The sequence below is a fragment of the Microtus pennsylvanicus genome, chromosome 1, assembly GCF_037038515.1.
Source record: "Microtus pennsylvanicus isolate mMicPen1 chromosome 1, mMicPen1.hap1, whole genome shotgun sequence".
Lineage (NCBI taxonomy): Eukaryota > Metazoa > Chordata > Mammalia > Rodentia > Cricetidae > Microtus > Microtus pennsylvanicus.
In genome coordinates this window covers 167,411,693-167,430,793 of record NC_134579.1, presented here as the reverse complement: position 1 = coordinate 167,430,793, position 19,101 = coordinate 167,411,693, and the positions used below count along the sequence as shown (strand labels likewise).

The following is a 19,101-nucleotide window of genomic DNA, read 5'->3' as shown; positions in this document are numbered from 1 at the left end:
CCATCAGTGCATGGTAGCACATACCTTAGCCCCAACCCAAGTTCAGTGGCCAACCTCTTCTACACTGTGAGACCCTGTCTGGGGGAGGGGGGACCCAAAAACTAAAGTTTTTGTTGTGTCCTAGGAGTGTGAGCGGAGGAGGCACCACTGTACTGTATCTTTTGAAGGACATGCTGGCTTCCCCATCAGTACTGCTTTGTTATATTGAGTTCTGTTTGTTTCTTCAGGGCTTGTTACCATGAAGGGAGGTCACACTTTGTCAAAGGCTTTTTCTGCATTACTGAGATTACTGGACTTGAGAGGAATCTTAAATGTCTCTAACTATGCTTGTGTCCCTGGGCTGAAACTTACTGGTTCTGGTATTTTGAGCTGTGCATGAGCTCAAGAAGTCCAGAATACTTTTGGCTTTGCTGGAGCTGTTAGAAGCCACTCAAAACCTGGGTCATCTGATTCAATGCTGGTTCAATGTGTTCATAGCACATTCGTTACATGTTAACCATTCAACCTCTAACATTTCACCTAACTAGTCTAGCCTCTCTCAAACCTGCCTTCAATTTTCACTAATTCTGTTTTATTTTAAACCAATCTGCTTTGAGCGCCACACCCTCTTATGCTGGGACTGAAGGCATATGGTATCACAGCCCAGCCCTCATTTCAATGATCTTGCATTCCCACTATAGACTGTCAATGGAAAGTTTATAGTTTTATACACTTATTTTTTTTAAAGATTTATTATTCTGCCTCCCTGTATGCCCATTCGCCAGAGGGCCAGATCTCATTACAGATGGTTGTGAGCCACCATGTGGTTGCTGGGAATTGAACTCAGCCATCTCTCCAGCCCCTATACACTTATTTTTTATGCATCTATACTTGGCACTGTGGTTAGCACTTATTGCATACTAAATTGAACAAATGAAAAGCTTTTGTGTGAGGGGGAACAGACATCGGGGGTTAGAGGACAACTTGTGGAAATTGGTCCTCTACCGTGTCTTTTCTTGTTGGCTTTTTGAGACAAGGTTTCTCTGGAACTTGCTCTGTACACCAGGCTGGTCTCTTTTTAACTTGGAGATCCGCCAATCCCTGCCTCCTGTGTGCTGGGATTAAAAGGTGTGCCACCACACCTTTAAGATTAATTAAAATCATCAGGCTGACCTCCTGGGATTACAGACAGGAATTCAGTCAAGACACTTATCACCCAGGCAGCAGTAAAGACACTTCTAACAAAAGACTTCTAACAGATGAAAATAGAAAGAAAACTGGAAGTCAGGAAAGCACAGAACTCAGCTGAAACACACGCATTCATGGGAGAGCCTAAAGGCAAGAAGGGAAAAGATCCAAGCAGAGCCAATGGTGCCTCTTCCGCTTCAGTAGCAACAGTGGAGGGGGTGTGGGGAACTCAGTCACACAGTAGCATGTATTCGTCCAGGAGAATAAAGGCATCAAATTTACTTATTTGACTTGTGGCACAAATGCAAATCTCTTATGCTCACTAATTTAACATCGAAATTCTCACCAACAGTTCTATGCATCATATACAAGCATAGTGTTTGATTTTTTTTTTTCCCCTAGGGATATCTATTCCATCTACAGGGCTCACGTGATCCTCTTACCTCAGCTACCTTTTAGCTGAGGAATCTAGTCATTCCAATCCTGGTTTGTTAAACAGAAAACCAGCAAAGCATCTTCTAATTTAAGCCCATCCGAGAATATCAGAACATAGCATTTTTCATGCTTACTAGTCGAGAATATCAGAACATAGCATTTTTCATGCTTACTAGTTAAAACAAGCAAACAAAAACCCCAAAGCAAGCAACCAACCAGCCCCCAAAATGACCAGGAGCAGAGATAGAGTCCCTGCCAAGCAAACTTCAATAAAAAATTGTACAAGACCCCTACTGATGGCTTCAGAGTCAAATCTATAAAGGGCTGTATGTAAACTTCTACCTTCAAATGCTTGTGAAATTCTCTAGTTTTTGGTTGATATCAAGCAACAGAAAACTTTCTGAATGTTACTAGACAATTAAGCAAACTTTTATTGAAGTTTACATTGTGGTACAGAAATACATTTCAACCGATTAAAAGTCCAACACCAACAAAGAAATTATGGCACCAAAACTTCCCCTCTTGCAATCAAACTAGGATCACTATCCAATCTACAGTTTGTTTTCTAGGCTTCTTTCCACAAACCTATGCAAACTTCAATATTAGAATTCATAATTCTATAAGATGGAAGAATCAGACCGCAAACTAACAAAATCTACTGGGTTACAAAGTTAGCTTAAATAAGCACTGGCCCTCCAAATAGCAGTCCAAAACATTAGCTGCTGTGCTCACTATAGAACCACACTGATAAAGCTGATTGGAGGCTTCCCCAACGAAGCCTTCAATCAACAGCATGCTTAAAGTAAAAATCCAGACAGTGTTCCAACCACTTGATTCCAAACCAAGTAGATTCTATGTTTAGAAACGCTAAAAAAGTGTTTCATTATAAATACAGAAGGAACAAGACATCACTGTATCAGTCCAGAAACACCAAGAAAACAGTACAAGGGCAATAAATAGGAAATTTTAGTCCATTCTGCTCTTCTCCCAGCAGTTTATATACCACAATATCTGCAATTGCCACTGACATGCCAACTCTTGAAAGCCTGTGTTTCTAGCCCCAGCCCCCACTGACTATCTGTGTGTGCATATACGTTTACTATCTGGACAGTCCTCACTCTGGGCAGCCTTTCATTTGGTCATGTGAACAGCATGGTAAAGGAAGACCATACAGGAAAAGGTGAAGTCAGAACAGCTCACATGCATCACACACAAAAATGCAACTTCTAAGTCACAGATAGAAATGCCACAGATTCTGTTTTGAATCAAATTTTCCTTTTAGTAGAAACTGATGGCAACAGGTTAAAAGTTGACAGTGCGTACTGAGGTCAGAATGTCTAGGATTGACTATCTGCTTGACTTAGTGGACTTACTTCCTCCTGTCAATACTAAGTTAGTGAAGGCATGGCAGACACTCCATGAGAGTACAATGCATAGCCTACTGTTTCCATTGAGTCCGTAATGAGTTCTCCCTGCTAACCCACCCCTGGAGAGAAAATGCTTTTCATTTGATACATTCAGTTTTGTCATTTGTCTTCCACAGTTCAAGTCAATAAGAAACATTATGTCTTAACAAAAATGTCAGAGACCATCTCCGAAATCCCCCCACTTGAGGGGGGGATATTTTAAGTCCAGTGTAATAGTGTATTGCTTTAATTGGGGGGTGGGGTGGGCGTGAATTGAGAGAAGAGGGGAAAACTTTGGTGACAGAAGAAATCAATCACAGGATTATAAATGCAGGAAGAACTATTGAAACAGTAGGACACAAAACAGTCACTGGAATCAGCATTTTCTTACAAGGACTCAACTTGTGGAAGAAAAACTTTAATTGCCATTGCATAAAACACCTGTATGAAGTAAAAATTGGTTTTGAATAACATTAGTAGAGAATATGCTCTAGAAAGTGGAGGTAACTGGATGTAAAAACTCTGGCAGCAATTTAATAGAACAGTCGCAGATGTTCAGTTGAGGCCAGCATCTAATGAGGACGAAAGCCTTGTCTGTGGGGGATTTTGGATGATGCCTGCAGAAATATTACACTGTTCATAAACCAAATTGAATCATTTTCACAAGTGTTGTAGAGATTCATACAGTCAAAGTTCTTTTCTACATGCACTTCAATTCCACAGCAAGAGTGGCGTAGAACACCTAAACACAGAAGAGAGCATTCATGCAAGATATCTAACTCCTTGATAGAATAATGCATACACTTCAAAATGATTACACTATCATTACATCTAGGGCTTTCTGCAACTATAAGGTGGTGGTCATGGAGAGCACAGCCCCCAGGATCAAAATCTAGAAAGTAGCCACCACCTCCTGTGTGTCTTCTCTTTTTGCGTTTTTTCTTCTTCATTTTTCTTAATCAACTCTGCTGTTGTTGCTGCTTCTTAGCAAAACTGGTAAAAACAAAATTGTAATCATTGAACATAGCACTCTGGCAATCAAGACGTTTAAAACCTTCAATCTTCTGGGGTGAAGAAAGCACTGTGCGACATTTAGAACTCTGGGGAAAGATGGAAACAAGCATTAGTACTTCCAATCTCCAGACTATTTTCAGACAACAGTGATGCTGTCAATAGATGACTACCTCACTCTAACTGCAGCAGCAATAAAAAGATTGATTTTCTTAATGCATTTATTTGTGTATGTAGATGTCATGTGGTGAGACGGGGTTGTATGATTCCTTGCCATCTCTGTGTTTTGTGAGCCAGCTGATGTGGGTGCTGAGATCTGAACTCGGGTCCTCTACTAAGGGTGCTCTTAACTGCTGAGTTCTCTCTCCAGTCCCAAACTAAGGCATCTTTTTTCTTGTGGGCTGAAAAACAGGCTGTCTTATGGTTTCTGACCAGGCTGTCAACAGGGAGCAGTGATAGAAAGGAGCTTGCTAACTGGGTGCCATATAAAACAAGGATTGCTGAAAAATCTAATGAAGTATGTAAGGTTTCTCTGCTCCAAGTAACCCCAGTGAATGGCACCCAGCTCTCACCCTGTTATACATTCGTGGCAATCCCATTACCCCATTCACCTTGAGGTCTTATCACTCATAGCTGCCAGATTAGTTGGGCTGGGAAGTATTTGCCTAGCATGTGCAAGATATGGTCAAAAGAGAAAAAGAAAACAGAAGTCAAATTACCTGATTAACAAACAAGGTGGTCACAAATTTTCCTGGCTTGAAGACTTCCACAACCTTCCTGATCAGGTCATCATAGGAGGTCTGACTTAAGTTTGTTTCAAAGCTAACATAAGAGAATTCTGGTTCTGGAGTGATGTGAATAGTCCAATATGTTCCCTTAGAGAAAAGTTTTATTGTTATTAATAATACAAAGGGAAAATACAAATATTAAGACAATTACGGAAGATTCTAATTACTTACATCCGATTTCATTCCATTCATCGAGTAGCCACAAGGATTGAACAGTGTGGCATCAATGACAGAACCTGGTATCAGGTCACGAATTCCACTCTCACGAGTGACATCCTTTGCAGTAACACCATCTTTCATGTAGAACTGGTCCATAACTGCTGGGTCAAGCTCACTCATCAGAATTTCCAGGGTTTGATCTGGCTGACTGATTACTCGGCTCTCTGGGAAATCCAAAGTATACAAGTACCTAGACAGAAGCAGAACATAATCCACAGACAGTTCAGAATAAGCCTTACATTGGTTCTTTCAAGAAGCCCATGTCCAGCCAAGCAGTGGTGGTGCACACCTTTAATACCAGCACCTGGGAGGCAGAGGCAGGTGGATCTCCAAGTTCGGGGCCAGCCTGGTCTACAGAGTGGGTTCCTGATGGTCAGCTAGGGCTACACAGAGAAAACCCTGTCTCATAAAACAAAACAAGCCCATGTCTCCCTCTCATAATGGCCACACTTTAAACCTCACAGCAGTTTGTGGATGCCTGTTAAGATCAAGTCAGTCAACATTCCAGCCTGGAGTGGAAGGGGGGAGGGGTGTCACAAGGCCCCCAACCTCAATAGAAAAGACAGTGACAACTGATGGCTTCCGAGGGAAGAAGAGTCAGCTTTCTTTAAGGGTTCTAAGTGGCTGACCAAACTCCAGTGGCTAGCTGCTCAACACCCAGGAATCCAAACACTCACTCTACCACAGAACCACACCCCCATCCTTTTCCCTTTTTGTCTCACTATATGGCCTTTGCTGGTCTTGTTCCTCTTCCCTCAGCTTCCAGAGCAGCTAGGATTAGGAAGCATACATAGGCTACCAAGGTCTAGCTTAAAAAAACACTACTTCCATTTCCTCAAAATCCACACATATGGGCAACAAAACCAAATCAAAATTACATACCAACAGTCAGAATTCATACGTCCCATACAATATGCTGCTCCATCTGTAAGGAAAGAAGATATTTGGTTCATTATTAGCCATTCAATAAACAGTATTATTTGGCACCTATTAAAAACATCAGTGAAGAGAAATTAAAGTGGGTGAATTCTTAGAATGCTGTTTTAAAGGTCTGCTGTATGAGCTGCTGGCACCACATGGCATCACCGTCATGCCAACACCAGGAACCAAATCCGGGTCCTTGGCAAGAGCAGCAACTGCTTACACCACCCAGTTCCTCCCCTTTGCTCTTAAACACCCTTTTTTTGGGGGGTAGGGGGGCTGCCACTGATACTCTTGAAATATAAATGGTTGAGACAACTACCAGAAAACTTTACCTTCTTCCTAAACTCCCACAGGGCAGAGAATTGGCTACTTTCCTAGTCTTCTAATCAAGATAAGCCGTTTTACTTACATATCCTTCCCAAACTTCCCTTAGCACAGTAAACCAACTTGGAAATGACACCAAGTAAATACCCACCACTCTCTGGCAGCACGTAGTGTCTGAGGTCATAAATTACTGGCAAATGTCTGAAGTCTTTTTATTTCTTGAAGTGTTGAAGATCAAATTCAGGGCCTCATACATGCTAAGTATGCGTTCACCACTATTTGTGAGCTACACATACCTTACCCTTAGATTTTCACCTTTAAAGCCATTCCTGTAAGTGATTTTGCAAAGTTATTAAGACGTCTTAGGTTTAGTGCCATCTACCTCATTTTTTGGGATACTGGCCCTAAAGTCTGCAGAATAGGCAAGGCTGTGAGCCACAGAACCTACAAGTCTCTGCGTCTACAGTCCCAACACTACAAACTCATTCCACCACACCTGGTTGGACCTGTCCTTATTTTAAATGTAGATCAAATTTGGGTCCTTATATATAGCAAGCAACTTAAAATTAATTGTACTCTCTCCCCAGCTGCTGTCTTTGAAACAAGTTCTCATTATCTGGCCCAGACTAGCCTTGAATGTTAAGGCTCAAGGGCTCCTTCAGTCTAGTTAGTAACCAGGGAACAGGTACAAGCCCCCTTGTCTTGCTTCCCATGACATTCTGTTCACCTTAACAGTACTGACATTATTTTTACAAGTGCACAATACAACTTGTAAACCCACAACCAAAATTTGTCTGAGATCTTTAACACCCAGGTAAAGAAAAACAAAGCACAGAGAATATAGTGCTACCCCCTGCCCGCCCTGTAGCAAATAATTTAAACAATCCCAGGAGTTCTAGTCCAGCCCCAGACCTCAAAGATCGTGAGACCCTGCTTCAGAGATCACAACAAAACACCCATGCATCTTTAAATAGTTGCATCCCCAACTTTAAAAGACAAGAATTACTACATTCTATTTTTACTTACTTGGGAAAATTGCATTAAGAAACTCGATTTCTTCCTGGAAATTCCGGTGTGGGTACCCTTGGTGAGAAGGCTTCATGAAATTCTTACGAGAATAAAAGAAGCTCTTAAAAGAAAGAAGAGAGATCTTTAAGATTTTTCCCCTAAATCAATTTTTCTACATATAGAAAAGACAAGAAAATAAAAATGTTACAAATATTCCAACTGTGAAGCACAAATTAGTGACCAGAATGACATTAAAATGCATACTTTCACTACTGCAATGTACTTTTTAAGCTGGAATGGAAAACAGATCTCACGATTCAGGCTTACATGGAAAGTGTTTTATAATAGTCAACACTAAGTGCCTATGTTTTAGATTTCTTACAAGGATAGTTGAGTAATTATTCATAACTATACTAGTGGTGCAGGTATGCTGGTTCACAGCTTCGATCTTTGCACCAAGGACACCAAAGCAAGAGTGTAAGTTTGAGACCAGCCAGGACTCCAAAACCAGATGCCCCTCATTTCCACTCCCCCAAATAGGCTAAGTGCAGTAATGTGCACCTACTAATGAACTCCAGAAGAAGGGCAAGAGAACTGAGTTTGAGACAAGCTTAGGGTATGCCCCAAAACACCATTAGCAGGGCAGTCAGTATAGTTTAGTGACAGAACATTGGATCAGCACCATGTGAAGCCTAGGGTTCAGTCCCAACCACAGGTGCAAAGAAACCAATTCTGACATCAATAACATTCCTTTCTTTGAGGTAAGATACTGAAATCTAACCAAAACAAAAACCATTATCAGTTTTAAACATGTCCAGCACTTACTTGAATTGAGTCAAACCCACTGTAATCCCTAGCAAGCTTCAACAGGGGAACCAGTGCTTTCAGTAAGAGGGTGGTACCACATGTCTTCAAAATGAAACGTCTCTTGGAGACAAACATGCTACTCTCACTGCAACAGAAAGGCAAGCGATCATTACCCCAGCATGTATTACTGAGAATACAATTAGTGTAATGTACATCAATATTTGTAATTTTTACATCACCATTGGATATACTTTATATTAGAACTAGAAAATTAGCTCTATATCCGTTTATAGTTCATGTCTATAGCCTACATTCAGTCATTCCTCATTCTACACATACACATGTTAATTCTGAACATGTGGAGTACATGCATTTACCCTGAGATTGTGTGATTTTATTTTCCTTTAGAGTGAATAGAATTCAGTTTTATTTCCCATTCACTCTTATGTCTGGATACCACACAACAGCCTAACCAAGTGCGGCTGGTAGAGTTGTGTGCTCACCACTCTTTACTAAATACATACTTTTACCTCCCCTTAGACACGACTGCTCTCGTATGGTTTTTTCACTTAACTAAATAACAAGCCTTTTGAGTAAATCAATTCTTTTGTAAAACATTATATACTTGGCATGCTGCACGGTAAACATTTTGACAAACATTTGCGTATGCCAACACAGACTTAAGTGTTTTTTTTTATTATTTTTTAATATTGATTGATTGATTGATTGTGTGTGTGTGTGTGTGTCTGCAGGCCAAAAGAGGGCACCAGACCTCATTACAGATGGTTGTGAGCCACCATGCGGTTGCTGGGAATTGAATTCAGGACCTTCGGAAGAGCAGGCAATGCTCAACCACTGAGCCATCTCTCCAGCCCCCAGACTTAAGTTTTAAAAAAAGATATTATGTATATTTATTGAAAGGCCCAAGGTTTACAGTATAAACTATTCAAAGCATTTATTGGTTAAACAAACCTTGGACAGATGTGGTACCATGACAGCTAGGTTAAGGCAAGGCTTTAAAAAAAAAACCGATCTAGAAACAAAAAAATTCTATTTCACACCAGATTCTTAAAATGGAAAACAGATTCTGGTAGAAGAGTGGTATTTCACAAAGACTATGATCAGGACAGCAACTCAACACCTACAGCACTTACCTGAGTACATAAGCTTCCTGCTTGTCAGTCTTTGTCACACTTATGATTGAGCATTGCACATCCTTCAAAAGGACATCCCACTCAGATCTGTTAATGCAATGAAACTCACAATTAACAACAGTACTATTTCTACCAAATTTTACTCTTTAAGACCTTAGTCCTCCATTGTTTGAGATGGAACCTGGTCCATAAGAGGTAAGTACTCTACCACTGAGTTATATTTCTAGGCTCTTAGGAATTTTAAACAGAAAATGTGACATAGTAACTAAAACCATTTAATCTATATTTGAGATAGCCTGGAATTCATGTACACAGGCTGGCCTCCAAGAGATCTGCCATGCCTCTGACTACTGAGCAAGCACTGTTATTATGACCATTTCACTTTTTCTTCTAACTTAAAAGCCAAAGGGGCTCACCTGATCTGGGAACTGGAGCTACAGATAGCTACAGATGGTTCTGTTGTCTAAACTGGGAACCCAATCCATGTCCTCTGGGAGGGCAGTCACCGCTCTTTATCATGGGGTCCTCTCTCCAGCTCTCCATTACTATTAGAAGCAAAGAGTGTGTATTTCTTTTTTAAAAAACCGTGCTCTTTTTCTTTTGAGACAGGGTTTCTCTGTGTAGCCCGGGCTAGCTTTGGACTTGGGAGATCCACCTGTCTCTGCCTCCCAAGTGCTGGGATTAAAGGCGTATGCTACCATCACCCAGCTTTTTTTTCAGTTTCTTAACAGTTACTTCAATACTTACATTCTAGACCTTATACTTCCTTGCTGGGATTTGAGCTGTTCTTTGCACAGGGTACAAACATCCTTGGCCTTTACCTACTCCCACCCCCAAGCTATGCCAACCAAAACACCTCCAAATATTGCCAAATGTCTCCTGGTAACAATTGTCCCCAAATAAGAAACACTGACCTAAGTCAATGAGAAAGTATCCTTTAAAAACAAAAATTATATACAAGAATATCTGATTTACGTATTTGTTTTTACTAAGCTTTGATAATTTAATCATTTCCAACCACTAAACTAGTATGTGATCCTAATAGGTTGGTTTTGTTGGCTACCAATTTGAATCCCATGCTTAACATCCGCAACATCAAGACTTACAAACAGACCAATTTGGTGAAAGTTAATACAGGCTAGTAATCTTGGTGCAGAATTAGGAATAAGGCACATATCTTCAACCATTATTACTGATTACACTAGACTTTCTAAACAGATAAATACCTAACTCAGAAATGCCTTAGCTAACTATAAAGTCCCACTGTCTTCATATCATGTAGACAGCAATAAAACCTTTCCTCTTTAAAAAACAAAGAAACATGGGCTGGAGAGATGGCTCAGTGGTTAAGAGCATTGCCTGCTCTTCCAAAGGTCCTGAGTTCAATTCCCAGCAACCACATGGTGGCTTACAACCATCTGTAAAGAGGTCTGGTGCCGTCTTCTGGCCTTCACGCATACACACAGACAGAATACTGTATACATAATAAATAAATATTTTAATAAATTTTTTTTTTTTTTTGGTTTTTTGAGACAGGGTTTCTCTGTGGTTTTGGAGCCTCTCCTGGAACTAGCTCTTGTAGACCAGGCTGGTCTCGAACTCACAGAGATCCACCTGCCTCTGCCTCCCGAGTGCTGGGATTAAAGGCGTGCGCCACTACCGCCCTAAATAAATATTTAAAAAAAATAAAAATAAAAAACAAAGAAACAAACAAATAAACCTGTCAACACACCTTCCTGTAAAGCTAGCAGGTAATTATTCCAAGACAGACAACATGTTCTTAAACCACTCAGTTCTGCCCTCATCAGCAAAAATTACCATAGATGTTAATTAATAGACTGTCAGAGGTTCCAACAAGACATTATTTACAAAAAGTGTATCTTTCCACATTTCTTTTTTTGGGCTTTTGGCCGTAAATGTATGCACCTTCATAAATCATTTGGTTGCTAAGCCAACTGACTTAAGAGTTTTAAGTCAGTGCTTCCCTTTATCCCATGATAGAAGAAAAACTACTGACTACTCTGAACATCACCACTGGTTGAAGAAGCATGACTGGCTGCTACTAAGATGGAGGAAACAAACACTATATAGTTATCTCTTACTAAATAGAACTTAACTGTCTAGTTAAAAGCTGTGTGCTGCTTGGCACTTGTGAATATGCTTTTAACCTAGCAATGGAGAGGCTAAGGCAGCTCCAGGCCAGCCTGAACTGCACAGCTGTTATGTTAAATAATATATGTTAAATAATCATATAAACTAATCACAAGATGATATTAAGCATCTCTGTAGTACTTATCAGGCTGAATTCCAATTCCAGCCCTCCTCAAAGTGAAAGTGAGCAGCAATTACGGAACAGTATAGATCCCCTTCCCACACACAGGAAAGTTAGCTCTAGAAGAATACTCCCAGCATAACTTATAATAGCCTAAAAAAGGAAACCCTATCAAAAGAGCACATTAACATTAAACAGCCACAAATACTCTATCAAAGTCAAGACCACCCAGTTAAAAAGGCAGAAGGGAAGCTGGAGAGATGGCTCAGTGGTTAACAGTAGGTTACTGCCTACTCTTATAGAGGACCTGGGTTTGATTCTCAACACTCACATGGAGGCCTTTATTTTTTACTCTACCACATCGTTATTCTTTATCATTTTTATTTTAATTTTTTTTTTTTGGTTTTTCGAGACAGGGTTTCTCTGTGGCTTTGGAGCCTGTCCTGGAACTAGCTCTGTAGACTAGGCTGGTCTTGAACTCACAGAGATCCGCCTGCCTCTGCCTCCCGAGTGCTAGGATTAAAGGCGTGCGCCACCATCGCCGGGCCGCTACAGACTATTTTTAAAAGACTTTTATTATTACTGTGTGTTTTGCCTGTATGTATGGCTGTGTACAACATACATTCCTGAGCCGGGCGATGGTGGCGCACGCCTTTAATCCCAGCACGTGGGAGGCAGAGGCAGGCGGATCTCTGTGAGTTCGAGACCAGCCTGGTCTGCAGAGCTAGTTCCAGTTCCGGGACAGGAACCAAAGCCACAGAGAAACCCTGTCTCGAAAAACCACACACACACACAAAAAAACATACATTCCTGGTGCCCACACAGGGACTATGAAATCAGATTCACAAGATAAAAATACTTGAAACTCAGTTGGGTAGTGGTGGCGTGTGCCTTTAATCCCAGCCCTAGGGAGGCAGGAGGAACTCTGTGAGTTCAAGGCCAGCCTGGTCTATAAAGTTGAGTTCCAGGACAGCCAGAGCTGTTGCTGTTAACACAGAGAAACCCTGTCTCAAAAACAACAAAAAAAACTAACACACACACACAAAACAAAAATGTACACAAGGAGACAGAACAATGCCAGTAGGCAGACAGAATGAAATCAGATCCAAGAGAAGAGCTACATCCAGTCACCTGAAAGGTTCGTAGAAATGATGGTACAGGGATTCTATTGCCAGAGACTATCTGAACAAGGTGGCCTGAGATTTTAATCTATAAATCCAAGTGATTATATAGCACTTCCTAAGTAAAATGCCTGGTTTCAAAGTTCAGTTTACCTAGTCACTGTTTAAAATTCAACAAAAGGCTGGAGAGATGGCTCAGCGGTTAAGAGCACTGCCTTCCAAAGGTCCTGAGTTCAATTCCCAGCAACCACATGGCGGCTCACAACCATCTGTAATGGGGTCTGGTGCCCTCTTCTGGCCTGCAGGCATACACACAGACAGAATATTGTATACATAATAAATAAATATTTAAAATAAAATAAAATTCAACAAAAGCTACCAAGTTAGTAGTGAGCACAGAGTTTGACTAAGGTCTCTTTCTGAGAATCTTATACTCAGGCCATCACTAACCCTAACCCAAGGTAGTCCTCGTGTCAAGTCACAAAACACATAGTATTGTAGCTGCTTACAACAACCTCCAAAAGCAACCACTGTGCAGAGGCAGGGAAATTTCTACAGTTCAAAGGCCAGCCTAGTAAACAGAGTGAGCTCCAGGACTATTTAGAAAGACCCTGCCACCAAAATAAATAAATTAAAAAAGGGGGGGGGGATTCAGGGCTACTACCCACATTAGGTGGCTCACACGTATGTACTCAGGTTCCAGGGAATCTGATGACCTCTTCTGCCCTCCAGCACCAAATCCAAGTGCACAGCCCCAAACAACTAATAACTAAAGCTTATTCATGTGCTCCCTTCACGTGAAGTACTCTAAAGGGGCATTTTGTCTTAGCACTAAAGCTTGGAAAGATGGATTCATTTTGCTTCAAGGGTCTCTTCTATTCCCTCAAACCATCCATACACAGAAATCACTTTCAAGTGAGTTTTGTATCTAAATACGAAATGTAAAACCATCGTGGGAAAACATCTTCCAGACTGAGATTAGCAAAGATATTTAAAATAGGGTATTACAAGAGCTACCAGGGAAAATTATTACCAATAAACTAAATGTATGCATATGCATGCAGTAGCCAGATGACAATTTAGGAGTGTCTGTCTCCCTTCAGAAAGGGCTCATGAATCAGCCCACCTCTTACCGGACCCTGCCTCCAAAGCATGAAGCATGATTAATAAAAGCTCAGAGAGAGAAATTGGGGTTCAACCTTAAGATCTAAAAAGCAAGCCAGGCCAACCTGGTCTACAAGAGCTAGTTCCAGGAGAGACTCCAAAGCTACAGAGAAACCCTGTCTTGAAAAACTACACGGGGAAAAAAATCTGAAAAGCAAGTCAGCCAGCCACTGGCTCTTACCTTGACCTCAGTATGAAATGGCAATCCTGCATTCATGAATCTCAGAATGAGACTGTTTCTGAGAGCTGTCTCCTCCCGCATTATAATCCTCTGTAATTCTGGAATTAAATATGTGTACCTCTACTGCCTGGTTCCTATGGCAAGCTAGTGCGTCTACTGGGATTAAAGGTGTGTTATTGCTGCCCTGTGTATAAGGCTGGCCAGTGTGGCTGTATTACTTTTCTGATCGTCCGGCAAGTTTTATTTATTAAAATACAAGTGAAATGCCACTATTCAAGTACAAACTTAAACAACCCCCCCCAAAAAACCAGAATCAAAACAAAACAAAAAAATGGGTTCTGCACTGCAGAGAGATCAAGTTCAAACCCTAGTACTTGGCCAACTCAGAGTATCTGCCCAGCTCTAAACCCTAAAGTCCCAGTCTCCTGATAGGATTACAGGTGAGCAGCACTTCCTCAGGCAGTGGAGCAAACCTGAAATCCTAGCAACAATCCTGGCAATATACAGGCAAGACACCACCTCAAAAATGAAACAAAATGAAAGAAAAATATGTGAATCCAAATTTACTTCTTAAAAGAGCATTCCAAGGATACAAGACGGATTGGGAGGGGGATCACTTTGCAGATCAGGCAAACTGCAAGCTCATAAAGATCCAGGGCCTCTGTACCTGAGCACCAAGATTAAGGCACACGTCACCACATCCATCAAATTTTATCATTATTGTCTATGTGTATCTGACATGCATGCCACGATGTACTTGTGTATGTCAAAGGACAACACTGGGAGGTGTCTCTCCAACTTTTATTGTGAGCTTCTGGGATGAAACTCAGTTTCCAGGTTCGCTCAGCAAGTCTTTATCCACTAGAGTTCTTGCCAGACTGAAATCTTACAAACACTAGAAGATGTTCAAGTCCACCATTCAGCAACACGTGTGTGTGTGTGTGTGTCTATGTAGCCCTGGCTACCTGGATCTTGCTCTTGTAGAGAGAGCTTCAATGCCTGCCTCTGCTTCCAGGATGGTAAGATTAAAAGCATGTGCCACAATACCCAGCATTGCATTCTTGAAAGCTGCCCCCCAGGCAATATATTCCTCCATCTGTTAGGCCTTCAGTCTACCACTGACCAGTCTTGCCAGATGAGTTTGCACTTCTGTTTTACGGAAATGAAATCTAACAGTGTGCACTTTCGTCTGGCTTTTCTCAGCATATCTGTTTTCAACAGCATTCATGTGGGGTTTTTTTTGGCATATATGGTTCATTTATTGTTGGGTAGCATTCTGTTGTATGGCTTTACAGCTATCCATTCGCTCTTTATTTTATTAAAGGTATGTACCAATTCCTAACCACCCCTCTTCCCTTTTGGGGTTATCACAAAACTGCTATTAAAATTCTTAAGTCCCTTTACGGAAGTAGATTTCCTGCTTTTGCTAGCAAACACAAATTGACCAATTGGATCCTTCTTTTTTTTTTTTTTTTAAATTTTCAAGACAGGGTTTCTCTGTAGCTTTTTTTGGTTCCTGTCCTGGAACTAGCTCTTGTGGACCAGGCTGGCCTTGAACTCAGAGATCCACCTGCCTCTGCCTCCCCAGTGCTGGGATTAAAGGCATGCGCCACCACCGCCAGGCTGGATCCTTCTTAAAACTATATACAGCCTGGTTATGTTAAAGTGGTCCTCTGCTTCTTGCAAGTGTGAAAAAACAATGCTTATTTCTAAACGCATGGTATAGTATCTTTTACTATTTATTTTTAATTCTTTCTATATGCTTCAAAGGACTGCTTCTTTATTTTAACTGGTCTGTTGATCTTTTAACTTCAGCTTCTATTCTGTTCACATTTTGATAGCCATTGAAGATTGAAGGCAGTATTTTCAGCAATGACATGTAAGGACATTCTGATTATCAAATACTACTCACCACAACATAGTTTAATGAGTTCCAAGACTAGCTTGGTCTACAAAAGTTGAGTTCTGGGCCAGGCAAGGATATATGGGGAAACTCCTAAACACAAAACCCTGAAAGTTTATTTTGTTCAAGAGTGGGCTCAAAGTCTGGATAAAAATAACTCAGTGGTGGTGCATGCCTGTAATTCCAGCACCCTGAGGCAGGTAGATCTCTTGAGTTTGAGGCCAGCCTACAGGACAAGTCCCAGGACAGCCAGGGCAACACTGAGAACCCCCGTATCAAAAAAGAAACAAAACCTTCCACAAAATACCAAATTGTTATTTGACACCTTTAACATAACATTTTATATCACTAATACTGTTTTCTCCCCCCCACCTCGGTCTAAAAAAAAAAAACCAGAATCAAAAACTGTTAACACCTTGATTGCTGTAAATACCAGCTTACTTAATCCTATTACCCCATGGTGTTTCCATTTCAGAAACGTTGCAGGGCTCCTCCAAAAGACTTAAGGCACTGACTAGGTAGGTTTATCTAACATCTACTGTTTTCAGACACCTTTAAACCCTCATAGTAATAACCAATGCGCAACTTCTTTATTTTGATCGGTCACTGAAAAATAGTGAACTTCTTTCAGTTCTTTCGAACAGGTTTCAGCTACTACTTGCATAAAGCTAGCTGCAGAAGAGTGCTTAGGACTATAATGTGTTAAATGTTTACGAAGCATGTAAAAATCACACTGAAACAGTAAAAATTTCAGTTGTTTGGTTACACACAAAGTTAAGTGTGGTTTTCGAACATCCTCAACCCAAGACACACATACACACACAGTTTATTTGCCTACATGTGCCTGTGCTCCACGTGTGCAATGCCCACAGAAGCCAGAAGAGGGATGTCAGAACCCCCGGAACCAGAGTTACAGATGGTTGCACGCAGCTATGTGGATGCTGGGAATTGAATCCGGGTCGGTCCTCTGGAAGAGCATCCAAGTGCTCTTATCTGCTGAGCCATTTCTAGAGCCCGTTAGACTATGAGGTTGGGGAAAACAACATCTTCCCTTTATTAAAGGTGTGACAGATTTCAGGCATACAAATGTTTTTGTAGTTTCCTAGAGAATCCCGTCATTCGGTTAGTACCAAGATTTTCTAGGAGACGCCCATCACAATCACCAGTTTTCCATCTGTGAGAGCAACAAGCTTCTCCGTGATTATTATGAGATTAACGGTGAGGTGTTAAAAACTGAAAACGGCACACATGGCAAACGAGACATGAAAACTAAAACCATAAACGCTGCAGCTCCATTTCCCCCTACAATGGAAACCTCCGCAGCAACTAGTAGGAACTGCGTTTCCCAGTGTGCCTTAAAGTCTCGGCAGCACGTGGCCGCCGGGATTCTCTTCTCGCTTTTTGTCAGAAGACGGTTGCAACGCGCAGCCAACATTCCTAAAACGCCCATTGGTCCACACCCTGGAGCCAGGCTCCCGGAGGGCCCAGGAGCTCATTGGTCCGCCTCTCAATGAACCGGACCACGTCGGTTCCTCCGTCACCCTAGTGGCAGTTGCGCCCCGAGGAACATTGCGAAGCCCACGTCGCGGCCCCCAAAGCCGGCAGCTGGAGCCACCGCCGGGTCCATACATTGTCACCATCAGCCGCACTTCTACGCGCGATTCCATTCTCCACAGGGAGACCACCAACCGCTCTGCGCGCGACCGCCTGTGGTCGCGTGTGACCGCCCGGGTGCGAGCGGGGCCCCAGGTCCCTTTGCTCCCGCTGAAGGCATTAAATAGGTCCCGGGGCTGGCCGGCCTCCACCCCGCGATAGCGAACAAACCCCTCCGTCGCCGCGCTCGCCCGGACCTCCCCTCAGTAACAGGTTACACAACCCAAGGTCAGGAGACGCGGGGGTAAAGCCCCGGACGGTCCCGGGGCGCTTTGCTGCAGGGCACGTCGGGGCGGCGGCGGGCCCAGCACTGCGACACGGCCGCTCCCGCCCAATCCCGCCGCCCGAGCGCCACGCGCGGCCGCCTAGCCCGCGGCGGGAGGCCTGCTCGCAGCCCCGCGGCCCAGGCCCGCCCAGCTCTCGCCCGCGCCGGCACGCCGAGCCGAACCACACCTGCCGGGGAACCGCACGCCCCCAGCCCCGGCCTCGTTACCTGAGCACGCGGCCGCGCCGGCCTCCTCCCCTCCCCCAGGCGGCCCCGCAACGGCGGCGGCGGGAGAAGCCAGTTCCCGCCCGCCGACCTGGCCCCACCTGAGGCCGAGCCTCGAACCTCGCCGCACCCCCGAGGTCCCCCGCACCCACCTTGGGATGGTGCGAAGATCCCCAGATCCCTGGCTGGCGTCGGACTGCTGCCTGGAGAACCAGACCTCCAGCAGTTTCTCGGTTCCTTCGAAAAAATGTGCAGCTTCCATCACCGTGAGACTAGCGAACAACCAACAACCACAGAAAATCAACTAAATTAAATCTCTTCTCCCGCCGCTCCCGCCGCCGCTGCGGATTGTTCCAGCTGTGTTACTAAAGTTCAGGTTCCTTTTTTTTTTGCTATAATTTTATATTAACTTTTTTTAAAAAAAGGACTAATAAAATTTTCCCGGCTATTTTTGTGAGCGAAAGTTGAACGTGAGTCTGTTGGAAATAGAGGCAGATACAGTTCAGTCTCTTGTAGTCCGCTGCTTTCCCGTTAGAGAGAGTTGAGCGAGCGCTAGCTAATGTCGCCGGCCATACTGTGTAAGCGAGGGCGCTGCGTGAGCGCAGACCTTATATAAGGCCTCCTCCCCGGCAGGCCAGGAAGTGACGCAATAGCCCCGCCCTCGGGGCCTCATAGGGGCAGCAGCGTGTCAGTCAAGCGTCGCCGAGCGCCTGCTGGCTGGCAGCGGGCCTACGGGGAGTGCAGGCGACTACCAGCTTGGTTGCAGATGGAGTGGCTGCTGTTCCTTGAGCGGGAGACTGCACTGTTGTCCGGCTGGGGACTTGGGAAGCTGGGGTTGCTTGTGGAGCTGTTGGGGAGAGCGGGAGCTAGACAAGGTTGTCCCCCGCTGCAGACAGCTGGTTAGCAGAAAAAAACGAGGGAGCCTTGAGGGGCGTCTGCGAGGCTCGGCGGGGGCGGTGACCACTGCTCGGTCGGCGTGGTGGCTTTGATCCTACGAATTCACCGCTTCAGCCCAGGGTTTTGGGGTTTTGTTTGTTTGATATATTTTTTTAAAAACACCATTCTTTCATGTGC

At 43.2% G+C, this 19,101-nt stretch overlaps 1 protein-coding gene across 1 annotated transcript; it reads right to left on the bottom strand.

The window, feature by feature from the left end:
- Positions 1–2,009: 2,009 nt before the first annotated feature.
- On the bottom strand, positions 2,010–18,611 carry Amd1 (adenosylmethionine decarboxylase 1). Its single transcript, XM_075945099.1, has 8 exons — positions 18,180–18,611; positions 9,244–9,330; positions 8,108–8,234; positions 7,301–7,403; positions 5,909–5,951; positions 4,979–5,216; positions 4,739–4,894; positions 2,010–4,108 (listed from the first exon to the last, which is right to left on the bottom strand). The coding sequence occupies exons 1-8, from the start codon at positions 18,287–18,289 to the stop codon at positions 3,968–3,970; spliced, it is 1,005 nt and encodes a 334-aa protein (XP_075801214.1). The 5' UTR covers positions 18,290–18,611; the 3' UTR covers positions 2,010–3,967.
- Positions 18,612–19,101: the final 490 nt, after the last annotated feature.